The sequence below is a fragment of the Budorcas taxicolor genome, chromosome 13 (genome assembly GCF_023091745.1).
Source record: "Budorcas taxicolor isolate Tak-1 chromosome 13, Takin1.1, whole genome shotgun sequence".
Classification (NCBI taxonomy): domain Eukaryota; kingdom Metazoa; phylum Chordata; class Mammalia; order Artiodactyla; family Bovidae; genus Budorcas; species Budorcas taxicolor.
Window position 1 is genome coordinate 26296210 of NC_068922.1, and position 12556 is coordinate 26308765.

Sequence of the window (12556 nt, forward strand, 5' to 3'; positions counted from 1 at the left end):
GTCCTTATTGAACTTATTACAGTATTGCTTCTGTTCTGTGTTTTGGTTTCTTTTTGGCCAGGAAGCATGTGGGGTTCTTAGCTTCTCGACCAGGGATCGAACCCACACCCCCTGCATTTGAAGACAAAGTTTAACCATTGGACCACCAGGAGAGTCCTTAGAGTCTTTTAGAGGAGTCAAAGAAATTCCATCCTGCTATATGACTTTGAGATGGGCCTTTTATAATCATTCCTCCAAGGTTCTGACTCTCCTCTTTATCTGTTAAATAACCCTGGAGGTTCCCATGATCTTCGTCAAAACAAGCATTTGTAGTGTCTTCTGAATGTTCAATGAACTTATTATTGTTTTGATAATGATCTCAGGGTCACATTCATTCTATTGACTGTGCTTCTGCAGACGTTGCATCACCCTTGAATGGTTTCTTCTGTCCACTTGCCTTTTGCAGTCTTGCCCTTAGCATCTCCCACCTTCTTGCCAATCATATAGTCAGTCAGTTATTTAGCCCTTCAGTTATCTGCATCACTAATTCTCATCGCAGCCCGGGAATTTTCATTGCACTTGATAAGTCAGATAATCATACAGATAAAATCTTAGATATTTGAAATTGACTTTTAATTTGACAGATATCTAGTATAAATGCAGTGCCTCCAGACAACCAAGCAGAAGCTATGCATCAGCTATTTCTAAATCTGTCCATGAAACTTTTTTCATGGTCTTTCTCATGACTTCGCCTTAAAAATACAAGGGAAGGAATGACTGAAGGTTTTAAATGGGAGAGAAGGGGTCATTAAGCATGAATGTGTCAAACTTCACTCAGAAAATGTAAAAAGGGCAAAAAAGTAGAGGGACTAATCATCTTTGTCTATATTGAAATCGCTGGTTTTCATACCAAGAATATCTGCTTGTTTCTATAAAGGTAAGAGGCTGATTTAAGGGTTATACAAACACAAGAAATATTGGCAATGTTTTTTTCTTTTAGTTTTCACTTAACTAATCATTGCTACATATGTACTACATACTGCATAATATTTAATGAACTGCAGCCGAATTCCATAGACCTCATAGGAGAATCGTTGGTAACTTTGAAGTGTTCCCCACGACTTGTAGTCATGACTCATGTGGGCAGATCCTTCCATGTGGATCCGTTAACGCAGCTCGATGACTTAGACATATTCCATACAATTTCACCTCTGAGAAGCATTTGCTCGTTTCCTTCAGGTAGTTAGGTCTCTGCCCAGGAAGCTCTCCCTGTCCTTGGTTCCTCTTCCTCTAATACCATTTCTTCTTTTATTTCACTCCCTGTTTAGAGATCTTGCTCCCTAAATAGACAGTAAACAACTCCAGGGCACCAAATATGCCTTACTTTTCATTCTAAGTTCAGTGGCTGGCACACAGCAGTTTAACTGTTAAGGTTTTATGTGAATGAAATAATATCCAATGTGACTAATCTCAGTACGTAGATACAAGTGTTGCAGGTGGCAGAAATTGACACATTGTGCTAAACTAAATAAAAACTAAAAGCACATCTTATTTTGAGACATTGTCATCCTTATTCCTTAGCATCTTTTAGCATCCCTGGGTAGTATCTCTTTGTGTTTGTAAGTTAAGTTGCTAGTGTCTGACTGTTTGCAACCCTTCTCTGTCCATGGCCATTCTCCAGGCAAGAATACTGGAGTGGGTTGCCATGCCCTCCTCCAAGGGATCTTTCCGACCCAGGGATCGAACCCTTGTCTCAGGCATCTCCTGTATTAGCAGGTGGGTTCTTTACCGCTAGCACCATCTTGGAAGCCAGTATCTGTTTAGTTAATTCCAGTAGAATACATTGCCAGATTCTCATACCAGAAGGATTAACAATACAGATAAGAAGTGGCATGGCTCAGGTCAGGCTTGGGTTCCTTTTTGTTTTTTTCTATCCTCAAATGACAGCCCCACCCTGACCAGTTTCCTCATAACCGTAGATCCTCAAAATCTCAGGACTGAAAGAGTATGCAGAACATGCATTCTTCTTGAACATGCACTGAGAAGCCAACCAGTAATCCCCTGATAATAATAATCTTACTTCCCAATGCTGCCCATTCCATCTTCTGTCAAAACGTTCGCCCTTATATGGACCAGAAATCTATTTCTCTTTTAATTCTACTCATCGATCCTAGGTTTTTTGTTTCCTTGCCCTGAAAACTAGTCTAACTCCTCTTTCCAATATCTGAAGGCAGCTGATTAAACATCCGATGTTCGTTCCAGGATTCCTCCTGTGATGCTGTTTCAGGTGCTCTCACCTGGTTGATCCTATCAAGAGGTGTGATACACATTAGTACGTGTACTGTAGGACTTCAAAACCCATCCACTGACATGGGATTTAAACATCCTCAGTGCATAAGCCGGAGAAGGCAGTGGCAGACCCACTCAAGTACTCTTGCCTGGAAAATCCCATGGATGGAGGAGCCTGATAGGCTGCAGTCTGTGGGGTTGCGAAGAGTCGGACACGACTGAGTGACTTCACTTTCACTTTTCACTTTCATGCATTGGAAAAGGAAATGGCAACCCACTCCAGGGTTCTTGCCTGGAGAATCCCAGGGACGGTGGGGCCTGGTGGGCTGCCATCTATGGGGTCGCACAGAGTCAGACACGACTGAAGCGACTTAGCAGCAGCAGCAGTGCATAAGCCCTTGCACATGGATTAGTAGTTTTACCACGTAGAAAGAAACAGATCAATTGAAAAACCTTTAAAAGCGTTAGTGAAGGGAGACTGAAAAGTTTGTTGTAATTTTAGATAAGCATTAAAACTGTAATGACTTCATTGTTGTTTATCTTTCGCTAAAAGAGACTTGGCAGTGGAGACGGAGTTCAATTAGCACTCTGCAGCAATGCTTGCTAGGAGGCAAGGAAAGTAGAATTTAGTTGAAAGTTGGTTTCACGACAGCATAATCGCCCACAGATGTGTGCACTTTCACAGACATTAATTCCTCAGATTTCAGTTTTAACATTTTTTTGAGATATGTTTCTTGGGCTGAGAATCAATGAAGAACATCATTCCTTTGTGTTAGAGTAGTTTTTAGGACTGTGAATAATAAATTCAAAACTCTAACTTATCTAATAATTGCATGTTCCTTTCTGCCAGTGCAGGTGTTTGACTAAGGATTATGAAAAGCGTCCAACGGTGTCAGATCTTTTACAGCATACATTCATTACTCAAGTTGAAGGCAAAGATGCGATGTTACAAAAGCAACTCACAGAATTCATTGGCATTTATCAGTGCACGGGAGGCACAGAAAAGGCCAGGTAATCAAATAATCAAAAGTCCAAAGATCATCTAAAGAGTCTGACAGCTTTATAATGCAATGGTTGTTAAGGAGAGGAAAGAACTTCCTGGTTTAATTATTTCAGTTCCCTGCTTGTGGTTTGGAGATAAGGTGGTATTTGCATGAAGAGTGAATGTCTCAAGTTGAGTTGCATCCTGATGTTGGTAATATTACTGGCAGCATTTTTTAAACAACTTCTTCATAACAAAGAGTATAAACTTCAACAGATGATTAGAACTGACTTATCTTTTCTTGTATTTTTCTCCTCTTCTGTGAAGAAAGGTACCTTAGATTTGAGATTTAAAAATGAACATAACACTTGAAATAGTTTTTGACACTATTAGATTTGAGATTTAAAAATGAACGTAACACTTGAAATAGTTTTTGACACTATTATTTTTGGTATCATTTTCCCTGGTTGAATTATATTCAAAAATCATTTTTAATGATCTATTATGTACAGTTTTCATAATATTGACTATTTTTACTGCTTGTAGATAGTATATATGTTTATTTTAGGGAGTTTAGAAGATACATAGACGTATACAACATAAAATCAATTATAAAATTTAAATCTATACCTTCTAGTATCTTATTATTAGAATTACATTTAAAAACAAAATTGAAATATATATGTCCTGGAGCTTACCTTCTTTCACTGACTAGTGAAAAATATTCATATCTTTAAATATCCTTCTACCACAAATTAAAATTTTTTAAGTTTTATATTGGAGTGTAGTTGATTAACAATGATGTTTTAGTTTCAAGTATACAGGAAGGTGATTCAGTTTTACATATATGTGTATCTGTTCCTTTTCAAGTTCTTTTCCCATTCAGGTTATTACACAATATTGGAGTTCCCTGTGCTATTCAGTAGATCCTTGTTATCTATTTTAAATATAGCAATGTGTACATGTCAATCCCAAACTGCTCTAATCATCCCACTTGTCCCAACATATGTGATTTTTAAACCACAGTATAAGGCAAATTTGAGACACATTTCAGAGGATTAACAAGTGAAAGATGAATTTTAAAAATTGTCCAGACTTTTAGTGCTACAAGTGCCTGGTTCAAGCTGTCAATTATTTATCTAAGTGTGGGACTTTATGTAATGTACATTCACTAGAATGGGATTTTGATTTTACCAAAAGAAAAGAAAAGAAGGAAGCAGAAAAATCAATAGGAAATAATAACAGGGTTCTTTCACTGCAATACAATACGTCGCCCAATTTTACTTTCTATTTTCTGGGCAAGATAATTTTCCTCTAAAGTCTCTGACAATGTCATGGTGAGAATTACTCACCCTTAATACACAGGACTTCTAAAATGCTATCCTGACTGCTCTCATAATAACTTCTTTTCATTCCTGTCTCCACATGTGTATTTCAAAGAAACTTGCTTCAAACTCAGCCAGTCCAACATGGAGCCTGTGCTGTCCCACCGCAAATTAGTTCTTTGTTCCCTTTATTTATAGTGGCACCACCACTCACCCCATAACCACCAGAAATCTCAGGATTATCTTGACGTATTTTTCTGTCCTACTTAACGTAACAAGGCTAAATTTCTTACGGCCCCACTCAACCCATATCAACTGTGATGCAGTCCTTGCCACCATAGGAATGATGTACTGAGACAGCACTTGTGTTGTCTCCGTATTGACCGAGGCCAGCTCAGTCTGGACGAGGTGCTCCACATGGCTCTGACAGCTGATGCAGCTGTGGACTCCGTGCTCTTTTCTCTCTGTCTTGGTCAGACTCTGCCACCAGTTCATGCCTTGATGAGACCTTCTCTCCTGGATTCCACACAGATAATTCCTTTGCCTCTTGTTTCGACCAAAATAAGATACTGAAAAGGGTCTTACTTTTAAACTGAAAAACAGCATGTATATAAGCATTATATAGAGTGGGAAGCTTCAATCCCTAAAAGGAATAAAAATAATGTCCTGTGAGAGTTTGAAAGAAGCCAGCAGTACCTCCACTGGCAGTGACACCAGAGCTTATCCAGGAAGCAGTCTTTAATCCACACCCAAGAGAGAAGCCAGACTTAATCCTGTGAAAATAGAGTTACCGCTAGATGAACATTATTGCTCTAAGGATCAGCTTGATCAAAATCATGAAAGCAAGGAGAAATACATTTAATCAGAATTGTAAGGAGGAAAATTTAGAAATAGGATTGGAGAGACACGCAGAGACCAGACTACAGAGAGCACTGAAAGTCAGGTTGAGTGAGCGGTTTGACCTGGGTCCCTGAGAGCCCCGATAGGGTGGGTCCCAAGGCCCCTGTGTCCTGCTGGGCACCCTCCTGCCATTGGTTCCAAAAGGTAAACTACAGATACACCAAGACAGATTGGGGCAGTAATCTTGAATACCTTTTGCTTTTCCTCCATGTTTCTTCCTAACTTTAAACTATTGTTATTTTTCCAAAAGTGGGGAATTGGTCTTATTATGTTTAATTATCAAAGCATTTAGTGGCTGTTGTTGGATATTTTGAAATGAAGAGCCTATTGACATATACACTTATTTCTATATTTTTGTGGGATGTTTTAATTGGTGTGTGTGTGAGAGTGTGCATGCATGCATGTGCATGCCTCTCAGTATATTTGATTTTGAAAAATTCAAATCTCATTTTGGCCAAAATAAGGGGTTGAACAAATTTTCCTTGGAAGATCTAGGAGAAAAGGTCTCGTCAAGGCATGAGCTGATGGCAGTGTCCATCTAAGATCAATAACCTGGAAAGAGACTGATGAAACCCTGGGAATGTTGTAAGCTCCCTAGGACCAGGAAATTTAGAAAATAAATGATCACTTCTCCTTCCCCACCTGAGATATCTTTTTATGCCTTTCTTCACCACTTCCCCTTCTGGAAAAGCTCCCAAATAAGGGCTGAATAGCTTTTAAACATGGTCTCCAGGAACTTTATAAGGAATAGATGATTGAATCAGCACTCCCTGGAAGACCATTATGAGCATTTTTGTTCCTAAGGAGTAATAAATAAATTCAGATAAACAGGAATAGGCAGTTGCTCATGAGCTTTTCTATTTTACAACTCAACATTCAAAAAACTAAGATCATGGCATCCAGTCCCGTCACTTCATGGCAAATAGATGGGGAGACAATGGAAACAGTGCCAGACTTTATTTTCTTGGGCTCCAAAATCACTGCAGATGGTGACTGCTGCCATAAAATTAAAAGATGCTTGCTCCTTGGAAGAAAAGCTATGACAAACCTAGACAACATGTTTAAAAGCAGGGACATTACTTTGCTGACAAAGGTCCATCTAGTCAAAGCTATGGTTTTTCCAGTAGTCATGTATGGATGTGAGAGTTGGACCATAAAGAAAGCTCAGTGCTGAAGAATTGATGCTTTTGATTTGTGGTGTTGGAGAAGACTCATGAGAGTCCCTTGGACTGCAAGGAGATCCACCAGTCAATCCTAAATTTATCTAAATTCAGGAAATCAGTCCTGAATATTCATTGAAAGGACTGATGCTGAAGCTGAAGCTCCAATATTTTGGCCATCTGATGCAAAGAAGTGATTCATTGGAAAAGACCTTGATGCTAGGAAAGATTGAAGGCAGGGGGGAAAAGGGGAGGACAGAGGATGAGATGGTTGGATGGCATCACCGACTTGATGGACATGAGTTTGAGCAAGCTCTGGGAGTTGGTGATGGACAGGGAAGCCTGGTGTGCTGCAGTCCATGACATCACAAAGAGTTGGGCACAACTGAGTGACCGAAGTGATTGGTTGAGCACTAAAGAATTACATGTTGGTTCTCAGTTTCTCTCATTTCAACACAGAGTTCACAGGATTTGGTAATTGTGCTTTATAGACTGTGGTTTGGGACTGTGGCCATTTCTGTTTTGCATAAAGGAGATTTCTCTCTACTTGCCATTCTTTTTGTTATTTAGCGAGTCTTAAGGGAAGGGAATGAGCTTCCCTGGTGGCTTGGTGGTAAAAAAAATCCATCTGCAGTGCAGGAGGTGCAGGAAATGTGGTTTTGATTCCTGGGTCAGGAAGATCCCCTGGGAGGAAATGGCAACCCACTCCAGTATTCTTGCCGGGAAAATCCTGTGGACTGAAGAGCCTGGTGGGCTACAGTCCATAGGGTGACAAAGAGTTGGACATGACTGAGTGACTGAGCATGCAAGGAAAGAGGTTGATTGCTCTATGATCTTAACTTGAACTAACTGTCTCTTCTTAGTAAAGTAGGATGGGGTATGATGGATTAGATACGGTCACAATTTTTTGGACAATTCTTGCATGAAGAGTGGGATTCTGTGTTGTTTACCCTTGAACCTGACATTTTCTGTGACTTCCTTGGTTAATATAATAGAAGAAGTAGTCCTATGATATTTTTGAGCCTAGCCTTGCTGAAAGCACTGAGCAATGCCCAGCCTGGCTAGAAAGGACTTCATGTGCTGAGGGACCAGCAGGGGTTATCAAAGTGACTAGCAGAGTATCAACTATTGGCACCCAGCTGAGCAAGAGCTGAGTCACAGGTGTGTCTGGCTGAAGCCAACTTGTCTGTGAGCAATTTTGAGGCATACTTATGGGGACTCTCTAAGGCCACAGGAGTCCTACACTAGCATGTGCAGGCAAAGAGCAAGAAATATTTGATTACTAGTATTATGACCCTTTTTTACACTTTTTCACTTTCACTTTCATTATGACACTTTGCTGTACCTGTAAGAGCTTCTCTGGTGGCTCAGATGGTAAAGAATATGCCTGCAGTACAGGAGACCTGAGTTTGATTCCTGGGTCAGGAAGATCCCCTGGAGAAGGGAATAGCTACCCACTCCAGTATTCTTGCTTGGAGAATTTCATGGACAGAGGAGCCTGGCAGGCTGTAGCCCATGGGGTTGCAAAGAGTTGGACATGACTGAGCTGTACCCATAAGTGGTGTGGGACGGCCCACACTGTGCCACTCCAGGAGACACTGTTCATTGCATATTTCACCTGAATGCTCTCATGCCCAAGCACAGAGACATGCCATGAATGGTGCCCCCTGGAGTTGCACCATGCAGATTGTGGATGAGGAGCCTGAGAAGATTCTGAATACACTTGTACAACACAAAATAGAGTCCCATCTGTCATGCTAGCTATGTATATGTAATGTTGGCACAAATAAAGGATTGGATAGAGTAAAAAGCTGACCCTGGCTCATTGTTTATTATTTTGGTCCTAATTTAGTTTGAAAAATTTTGTCCTCCTGAGGACTTTCACATAAAAATGCTTTCAGCAAATCTGTATGAGGATGGAAACCTGTGATGTTTCTCTAAAGTTCATGTAGGCAGATTTATTGGTCATTTTCTTAATCTTTCTAACCTCATTCAATGAAAGATTGTTTTACATTAGCATTTAGTATTACAATATGCTGGTTCATTAGAGGGAAACCTAAATTTTATTAGATGTTAGGGCCACTTTACAGATTCTGAAAGCTTATATCAGATTCCCAAATTCCTGTAATATTCGTGTTTCCCCTGATGTTCTAGAAGTCATTAATTATTTTAATTATGGCATTATCCATTTTTAGCTGTTTTAATTTTACTCAAATCCTTACTTGTTCTTAAAATATTTTTTCCTATAGTTTTATAATTATTTTATCTAAAGAGGCTCCTGAAATTGATCATATTTAATTTCATGACATAAAAATGCTATGAATACAACAAATGTATGCACTTAATTAGAGCAAACTATAACACAATTTTTAAAAAGAACAAAATTTCCCGGAAAATTCTGAATGTGTATCTTTTGGCCTTTCCCTTAAAGGCATTAGTCTTTTTAAAAAAGATTTAATCTAGAGAGAAAAAAAAAAAAAACCCTAAGGGATTATCAAGAGGCTTGACCTACTTATGAAGGTTGCAAGAAATACTGCAGTGTTGCCTCCCTGTGTCTTTTCTTTCAAATTAGCAATAGCCTAGGATTTGACTGCATCCATTTTGGGGATTATTGCTATAAGGAAAAGACACATTTGCATGGGATTATTTCCTATTGAATTCTGCAGTGCCTCATAGGAGCCAGGACACTGAATATAGACACTGCTAATGTTTTTGCAGGAAAGAGAAGTGAAAGAATTGAGTGGAGGGCAGGCAACCTTCTTCCCCAAGTGCCTTCACATTTGTAGTCCTCTAAATACATATAGCTGCCCTTGTGGCTCAGCTGGTAAAGAATCCGCCTGTAATGTGGGAGACCTGGGTTTGATCCCTGAGTTAGGAAGATCCCCTGGAGAAGGGAAAGGCTACCCACTCCAGTATTCTGGCCTGGAGAATTCCATGGACCGTATAGTCCATGGGTTCACAAAGAGTCGCACATGACTGAGCCACTTGCACTGCACTGCAAATATATTTTTGCTTTCATATTAGAGGCCTTAGTAATAAGTATATTGAGAGTTAAGTCCCTGAAAAATTTGTACTTTAAAGTAGGGAAATCTGTTAACCATCTTTTTGCTGGGAAAGAGGAGAGAAATATTTTTTTAAAAAGATAGTAGTTAAGGTTTAGAGCAGAAGATTTCAGCCTTTAAGTAGAATTCAGAATGACATGACTCTCATCCCTTCCTGCCAGGCACGTAAAGCTTTATCTCTGGCTGCTCAGCTGTCCTAATCTTGTTTGCTTCCCCGTTTAGTTTTGTAATCTCTGCCAAAAAAAAAGTGCTGTATTTAACAGAATTTTTAGTTTTGGAAGATTATGATTCACTTTGAAGTTAGATTTTTATACATTTATATAAATACAGCTGGGTTTTTTTTTTTTTTATTTTTTGAGTGAAAGATTTGACATCACAATCCCCAGTGTTTTGTCAAAAAGGAGGAAAGGAAGGAAGATAAATAGCTAACCATGGCGATTCCAGTCTTGGGAACAGAAATTGCAATAGAATACTATGACTTCATGGTTGTTTCTTCTATAGATTTGATTGTCCTACAAGATCCCCTCAAAGACAGTAGGTGTCTATTAACTATATAAGTAAATATTTTATATATACTTATAAAATACAAATATATAAAATTGAAATACATTACCTGGACAGTCCAGCCTAAAATGTGGGTGTTGTTCCCTGTCCATGGATGAAAATGCAGCTCTCCTGTGTTTAGTAAAATCCTGTAGAGGGTGGTCATCATTTCTTTTTGGGACAAGTTAAATTTGATATGCCAATTAAACATGAAAGTACAGTTATCCAGTAGGGAGTAGATATAGGAGTCTGGGCTTTAGGGGAGAAGCCTATGTTGGAGATAGTCATTGTCATTTGCTTATAAAGGTATTTAGTAGTGTGACACAAATGAGGTCACTGAATGTGAGGATTTAGGAATTTAGCAGGGATAGAGGAGCCAGGAAAGGTAATTGAAGGATTGTGGCCCTTTAGGGAGGAAGAGCAGGGGAACATGGTTGGTTGAGAACTACATAAACCCAGTGTTTCGAGGAGGGAACAGTTCTGCCAAAGAGTGCTGAAATTTTTAAAAACTGGAGTAATAATGAGTTTGGACACACAAGTTCTTCAGTGACCTCAACCAGATCCTCTCAGCAGAGTGGGGTGGAGGACAGCCCCAGTTAAGAGAATTCTCGTTAAGGAGAGGAATGAGGTGAGGGAGAGACACTGAATATGAACTACTCTTTAAGAAGCTCAGCTGTAAAAGGGGAGAGACAGGGCAGTAACTGGAAGGCACTGACGGTCAAAGGAGAGGTTTATTTTTAAAGATAAGAGATACTAGAGCACTTTGTGCACTGATAGAGGGAGACGTTGATGCCACCGAAGAGACGAGAGCGTCACGGCAGTGATCCTAGAGCAAGCGGGTGTACCAGCGAAACAGCTGGCCTTTGCCCAGAGCAGGGACATGCGTCCTTGGCACCAGAGAGCAGGCTGTGAGGGGAAGAGGACACCAAGGTGAGATCCTGTCAAGTTGTTTAAGAATTATGAGCGTGTGAAAAAGAATGAAAGGCGATATCAAAATGTCACCAGTGGTTATCTCTTGGGGATGCAGTTACAGGTGATTTATTTTTTTATACCTTTTTTGGTATATTTCAGTTTTTTTTTAAAGCTAAGAATATTCTATATACTTGTAAAAATGAATGTGATAAAGATAATCGTACACTCTCCCTGACCCTTCATGTTATCATTCCTTGGAAAGTCAGACTTAAACATAAGTCATCAGCTGTGTTTGTTCTTGTTTTTTTTTTTTTAAGTATTTATTTATTAATATTTATTTGGCTGTTCCAGGTCTTAGTTGCTGCACTTAAACTCTTGGTTGCAGCATGTAGAACCTAGTTCCCCAACAAGGGATTGAACCCAGGTCTCCTGCATTGGGGGCATGGAGTCTTAGCCTCTAGACCACCAGGGAAGTCCCTGTGTTTGTTGGAACCAGATCACTTTGCTGTACTGATGTTTGTCATACAGCTACTTAACTCTACACATTGAAGCAATTGTGCTACCCCGTGTTTACAACAAGATCCTACTTACAGAAACCATCTCTGCTCTTGGTTGTCTGTAAGCTAAGCGTGAGAAGAAGAAAGCTGTCAGGAACTCTTGGCAGATGGGGGAATCACCAAGCATTCTTGGCAAACACAGATGTCAGTTTGATGTCAACATCTAAAACCAGGTCACTCTAAAATAATGACAGAAGAGTCACATTCACAGCAGAAATAGACACGATTTCCCAGTGAGAACATTTTTCTTCAGCCTCCAGATAATTATGTACAAAAGAGGAAGGGCTGTGTGAATGGACAGGGCCATCGAAAGTGTCTTGGAGCTGGGTGCTGATGACATCTGTCACTCCAGTCATCGCCAAAGCTGATCTGCTCTTCTGGCTTGTCCAGCTGGGGTGTACTTCTTTCTCAGCATCATTTCAAAACTGCGCAATTGGCCAAAAGGGTCAAACTGAAGATTGATAAAAACTAGTCTTCCAGGGCACACTGGTGAGAGCCTGTGTGCCCATGGGTGTTACCAGTTGTGACTTTGTTAGTGGAGTTTAAAGATATCTAAGGACATTAAAACAAAAGCATTGATTAGATTTCTGTTTAACAAAGGATTTCTGTACTATCCCAGTGGCTCCTGAATCACCTTAGAAGATAGAGCTTGATATTTACAAGAGAATATTTAACCAAAGTAAAAGCAAATAAAGCTGTGGCATTACAATAGTACAACTGAATAGTAAGGATAAAAATTTAACATGCGGCAGCAAGAGTTGTTTCTTTTTTCCAGTGTGTAGAACTGAAATACAAGTGAAGCTATACTAACCACCCCTGAGGGTATTTCTGACCTTTTGACAACATA

General features: G+C 39.7%; 1 protein-coding gene across 1 annotated transcript in view; it reads left to right on the plus strand.

Moving 5' to 3' along the window:
* Window positions 1–12556, plus strand: part of MYO3A (myosin IIIA) — a 157301-nt gene that overhangs the window by 49259 nt on the left and 95486 nt on the right. Inside the window, exon 8 of the mRNA XM_052651153.1 lies at window positions 3124–3279. Coding sequence (XP_052507113.1) covers window positions 3124–3279 — 156 coding nt within the window. The remainder of the gene's footprint in view (window positions 1–3123; window positions 3280–12556) is intronic.